Source organism: Microtus ochrogaster (genome assembly GCF_000317375.1).
Source record: "Microtus ochrogaster isolate Prairie Vole_2 chromosome 6 unlocalized genomic scaffold, MicOch1.0 chr6_random_2, whole genome shotgun sequence".
NCBI classification, from domain to species: domain Eukaryota; kingdom Metazoa; phylum Chordata; class Mammalia; order Rodentia; family Cricetidae; genus Microtus; species Microtus ochrogaster.
The window spans coordinates 9,193,172-9,199,171 of NW_004949095.1; the positions used below are offsets into that span (position 1 = coordinate 9,193,172).

Below are 6,000 nucleotides of genomic sequence, written 5' to 3' on the forward strand. Positions count from 1 at the left end.
TGCTCTGATAATTTTGGTGGAATTACACACACACACACACACACACACACACACACACACACACACACACACACCACAGTGCCAACCACACCCCTAGTGACTCACTTTCTCCTTAAGCCTCCACCATCCGGATTAGTTTCCGAGCTGTCTTCCCACACGTTTCTGAGAGTTGATCAGTTTGCCTGCGCAGATCTACCTTGCGCATGCGCAGAATGGACAACCTCGGGAAACTTATCAAAGTTTGTGGGACAGACGTCCTGGCCTATGCTCTGCTCCTGGCTTCTAGGGTATCCCCACTCCTCAAACCTCCGTTCACTTTGGGTCATCCTGAAGCATGGGATGACTTCCTAGACCACCCTCCCTGACAAGCAGATCTACCCTTTTCCTAGGCCCGTATTCAGTTCCTGGAATGAACTGCTGGGCTGGCCACGTTAAAGCAAAGGGCAGCACTAAACACTCCTTGAAAAGGAATCCCTTCCCTGCTCACAGTGGAATCTTTGAAGGTCATTGTCTTAGTTGGGGTTTCTATTGCTGTGAAGAGACACCGTGACCACAGCAACTCTTATAAAGGAAACATTTCACTGGGGCTGGCTTACAGTTTTACAGATTTAGTCTGTTATCGTCTTGACGGGACACGGTAGCAGTCAGGCAGCCATGGTGCTGGCGAAGCTGAGAGTTCTGCGTCCTGGTACACAGGCAGCAGGAAACTACTGTGAGACTCACTGAGTGTATCATGATCAAAAGAGACCTCAAAGCCCACCCCTCAGTGACACACTTCCTCCTACAAGACCACGCCTACTCCAACAAGGCCGCACCTCCTAATAATGCCATGCCCTTTCTTTCAAACAATCACAGTCAGCTAAAGATTTCTCCATAGTAACATAGGACTTTGTTATATATGTAAGAGATGTTAAATCAGCTCCAATCTCCCACACGCCACTACAGTGGCCAGCAGTGGAGCAACCTGCTGGTCAATGAACCTGGGATGTACATAGTATCATCTGGTACCACCAAAGCCTCCTCCAGAACAAAGGCTATGGGTGGCTTTCCTAGCAGAACTACTTAGAGAAGTCCCCAGCCCTAGCAGTAGTTTCAATGGGTCATAACATCTCAGGAGGGAGTCTACCAATCTACTTCTGTGGTGGTTTGAATAACAATGGCCCCATAGGATCATATATTTGAATGTTTGGTCATCAGAGAGCAGCTCTACTTGACAGAGATTAGAAGGTGTGATCTTGTTTAAGTAGGTGTACCTTTGTTGGTAGAAGTGTGTCATTGGGCTTTGGGCTTTGATATTTCAAAACCCCAAATCAGGCCCAGTACCTCTTTCTCTCTTCCTGCTGCCTGGGAATCTGGATGTAGAACTCTCAGCTACCCCTCCAGTACCATGTCTGACTGTGTGCCACCATGCTTCCTGCTGTGACGATAACACAACACACTAAGCCTCTGAAACTGTAAGCCAGTCCCAGTTAAATGCTTTCTTTGATAACAGTTGCTGTGGTCATGGAGTCTCTTTCCCAGCAATAGAACGCTGACTAAGACAATGTCTTAACAAGCACATGTAAGAAGCCTGTTAGAAGTTGTTGTTTGCCATCTCTGGCTCTGGGCCAGTGCTGGGAACTGAATCCACTTTGCCAAAGCAGCAAAAGGCTTGCACCCACCAGGATGAGCCCAAGGACTCTGATCTGCAGAGATGAGGCCTGTTTGTGCAAACAAACACAGTATGCTGCAGAAGAATCTGAGGAGAGGACCTGGATGGAGCGGCTGAGGCTCTACAGAGGGACCCAAGACAGAAGAGGAAGTTACCTCAGGCTTAAGCCCCAACAAAAGTGTACCAAGACTGAAAATATCTCCCCTCCAGAAAGTCTTCAAAGTCCCCACCTCCATCACTATCCACCTCCATGACTCCCCTCAGGTGATCACTTAAAGTCATAAAAACTGACTTGGGTTTTGTTGTCAGGCTCAAACACGGGAAATTGGTCATTTACTGTCACTCGCCACCGCTGGAGTAGAAGCACCATTTGTTTATTGGCAACCTTTGGCTAGACTACGTGTGGATTTGCTTTGTTTAGGGGCAGAGCATGGCTTGTTCATCTGTTTCTCTAGCAGGCCACCCCTTACTACAGTCTTGAATCAATGACCAATGCGCACACACCTTTTTAATGATCAGCCCCAACCCCTAGTGAGCGTCATTTAGCCCTCTCATTAGCAGACAGATCTAGCTGTTGCTGTGGCCTTACTAGGGGGTACAGAGACTGAAAATCTGAAAGCTTGACAGAAGTGATTTCCGGTGTGTGGTTTGGCATTGACCCAGAGTTTAAACCTGGGAAAGCTAAGCAACAATGTATAGCCTGGACCAGAAGGGGAAGCGCAGCTTCTAGAACATTTGCCGTCCTCCCCGCTCATACTTCGGCTGCATTCCAAAGCGCATGCTGTCTTATCACACAGGTAAGACTACAGCCAACTGCATTCCTGTATAATTCTCAAATTGTCCCTTCACTTATACTTACGTTAAATTTAGAATTCAAGTGCACTTAAGTGAAGAAAACAACACAAGGCAATTTTGAAAAATCTAACGGTTTGTTTATTTTTTTTTTTGAATGGGAATTTAAGTTACTTCAATGGTCACTGACTTGGCTACAGAAAACCTTCCGAAACGATACCAGACACACAAAAAGGATGAGTTGAGGGAGCTTCCAGAATGGGGAGCAGGGAAGGAGGGAGGCTGAGGGCTGATGGGCCCAAGCCATTTAGGGAAGACTTGGGGGGGGATACCAGTTATTTAGAGAGACAGATTATTTAAAGTTGAAATGACTGCAAATTTATTTACAACATATGCAGATCTAGGAAAGAGATTATGCAAATATCTGGAAAGGGGCGGTTAAAAATAGCAATGAAAGGGGAGCTTTGGTCTCCAGTAGGCTAGAGATCAGTCAGAACTTAGCTAAATACCAAGGCATCAGGGGCCCACGGTGCTCTCTCTGCCCTTCTTCATCACACACAAAATTTAAAAGGAGGAAGATTTGTACTTTCCCTTGGGGGAAGCCAGAGACAACAAGTAGCAGGTTGCCTCAGTTCGGACCTCTGAGGGATCAGAACCCCACTTCCCATTTTTCTTCTAGAAAGAACTACATCAGATATATACATAGATCTCCAGTTTCTAAAGATTTCCAGTTGGTGATCTACTGGATGGTTCATTTCTTCACCCTAATCCAATACAGCTGTCATTAAGGATGGACTTTAAAACCATACGGCTCCAATACTGTGTCCCATTCGTCCAAACTGTCTAATTACATTGCTGACTTTCTGGGCCCTCCGTAGAGACTGGCAAACATGCAGGTGACATGGTAGGAACCTCTAAAACTTGAAGTGTGATGATATCGTTAGCCCTGTAGGTATCCAGCAATCTAAGAAGTTAGAGGCTATGAACATCCCTCAGACTTCAGCTTCCCAGTCACGGCCACCTGCCCACCCTAAGCTTGTCTGGTCTCCTGTGAAGACAGGCTCAGATCAGCCTTCAGAACATTCTCGCTCTTCCCCCTATGGACCGCTTCCTTCTGCCGGAGAAACGGTCTTTGCTGTAACCAAAGGGGCGGATTTTCAGCTCCACGTAAGGAATGGAGAACTCATGACCTTTCCACGGCTCCCAGTTCACGCCCTACAAAACAAACAAACAAATCTACGTGAAGAAAAAGTATTTGGGCAAAAAGTAAGGTGGTTTATGATAGAGGGGATCCTAGAGAGAAGTCATTCCCTCTCTGAAAGAGGAGGAAAAGGAAGAAGAAGTTCCAGTAGGAATGGGTTAGGAGCCAAGAAGGAGGGCCAGATCATGCACCCTCTCCTGGAATTTGACAAACTGGGCAGACAAGTCTCCATGGCGGGAAAACGAATGTGGGAGAGGCCAGAGTACAAGGATGATAAGAAGGTCAATCTAGGCAGAGATCAGTAAACCAGTTATTGCTTTACTCTGTCTTTTCCAAAAGCTAAAAGGCAAAAATAAACATTAATTAGCCAATTGTGTAAAATCATTTTCAATTTAGACTGTTCAGATATTAGTGCTGGGGTAACAAATAGCCTGCTGAAAACAAAATTTCATTTTATGTCTTTTGACTGGTGGGCCCAATAATATTTAATTCACTTAATAACCTTGCAACCTGGCCAATAAAGAGCCCAAGTGACCAATTTTATGTATTTTAATTTGTGAGGTAAATAATAAACAAGAAGCTAAATGCCTTGCAGACCAAGAAAAGCACATTAACCAGATGAATGTCTTTTATTAGCAAATGCAGGAATGGTTTAGGGCATGCTGGCTGCTCCTTTCAAATATTTGATTTCTGATCATAGGCTTCCCCTGGTCAGCCCACATGCTGCCACCATGATTCACGGGCCAACTCTCCCCATTGCCCTGAGGGCAAATTTCTTCTTCCCTTTGAAAAAGAAAATTATATAAGGATTGGGAATACTGGCTACCTAGTAAGGACCAAAGTAATAAAAATGTACCTGGATTTGAGAGGCACTAATATTTATGGTAATATTAGTATATCTGAGTTCTGGGGAGAGGTGGCTTCATAAAGGCCAGGATCAGGACCTGGTTGGAAATTAGAGACCCGGGACAGGCTTAAGAAGGACAGGAGATCGATGGTGAGTATAAGAAAGTACAATTTTCAAGAAGCCAAGAGGGGTCGACAGATGTCCTATAGCTGGCAAAGAGCCACACTGATAAGCAAGGATCATGGAGGTCCCAGAAAGTACTGACAGGAAAGTCCGCAAGGGAGGAGTGCTCACATACACTCAGTCCTGAATACAGTCATGACACAGGGAAGTGGACAGGGTGTTTGCAGCAGACTCTTGGTAACTTGGGTTAAAGTGGAGCCAAGGATGGGTCTGACCTAGAGGAGAATCTGCTCACCCAGTGATCATGGGACTGAAAGGGACAGCTCTACTGGAGACAACGGGAAAGACAATGAAGTGTCCGCTTTTGAACAGAATGTCTGTGCCCTCCCCAAAGTCTGCACGTTGAAGTTTTATTGCCCCGGTTTGGTAATATTCAGAGGCAGTTCTCTGGGAGGTCATTTTTAGATGCGCCCACAACAGAAGAGGAAGAGGCCAGAAAGCCTCTCTGTATTGTATGAAGATACAGCTGAAGGTGTCTACTTCCAGCCAAGAAGCAAGGCTCCATCAAGAATGAATATGTGGGCACTGATCGTGGACTAGGCAGCCTCTAGAACTATGAGATATATATGCATGTCTGTTTTCTTTTCTTTCTTTCTCCCCCCCCCCTTTTTTTTGTTCGTTTTTTTTTGTTTTTTGGAGACAGAGTTTCTCTGTGTAACAGCTCTGGCTGACCTGGAACTCGCTTTGTAGACTAGGTTGGCCTCAAATTCATAGAGATCCACGGGCCTTTGCCTCCTGAGAGCTCAGATTAGAGGCATGGACCACCACTGCCACCACCACCACTACCACCACTAGGCACATGTCCTGTTTCTAAACCACCTAACCTTGTTGAAGCAACCCGATCTATAGCAGGGTCTGTTTGTGAATTAGTAAGGCACACTGAGAGCTAGGTGTGGTGGCAAATGCCTGTGATCCCAGCTCTCAGGAGGCTAAGTAGGAGAATTCAGAGTCCAGAGCCAGCCTAGGCTAGATAGCAAGAGTCTGTGTAAACAAATGAACAACAACAAAAATTTAGCCATATGTGGTGACAAATGCCTATAATCCCGTAATTTACAAGGTAGAGGCAGGAAGATCATGGGTTTATGATTCGCCTCAGCTACAGGGCAAGTGTAAGGTCAGCCTGGGCTAGATGAGACTCACCCTGTCTCATAAAGATTACAAAAGAAACTTACAAATGAAGTGAGATGGCACATGATTCACATCAAGGGTTTTCATAAATGGGTGACAGCCAGTCACCCACCTGCAGCTGAGAACGTGTGTGGTGGTGCAGTGCAGACCCTATAGGGTGTGGTAGTGCAATGCAAACCTGTAGGGTGTGGTAGTGCA

General features: G+C 45.8%; 1 protein-coding gene across 1 annotated transcript in view; it reads right to left on the bottom strand.

Moving 5' to 3' along the window:
- Nucleotides 1–3,463: 3,463 nt before the first annotated feature.
- The window catches only part of Tnn (tenascin N), a 62,681-nt gene continuing 60,144 nt past the window's right edge, over nt 3,464–6,000 (bottom strand). The window contains exon 21 of the mRNA XM_026787630.1: nt 3,464–3,658. Within this exon, the coding sequence (XP_026643431.1) occupies nt 3,518–3,658 (141 nt within the window). The 3' untranslated portion in view covers nt 3,464–3,517. The remainder of the gene's footprint in view (nt 3,659–6,000) is intronic.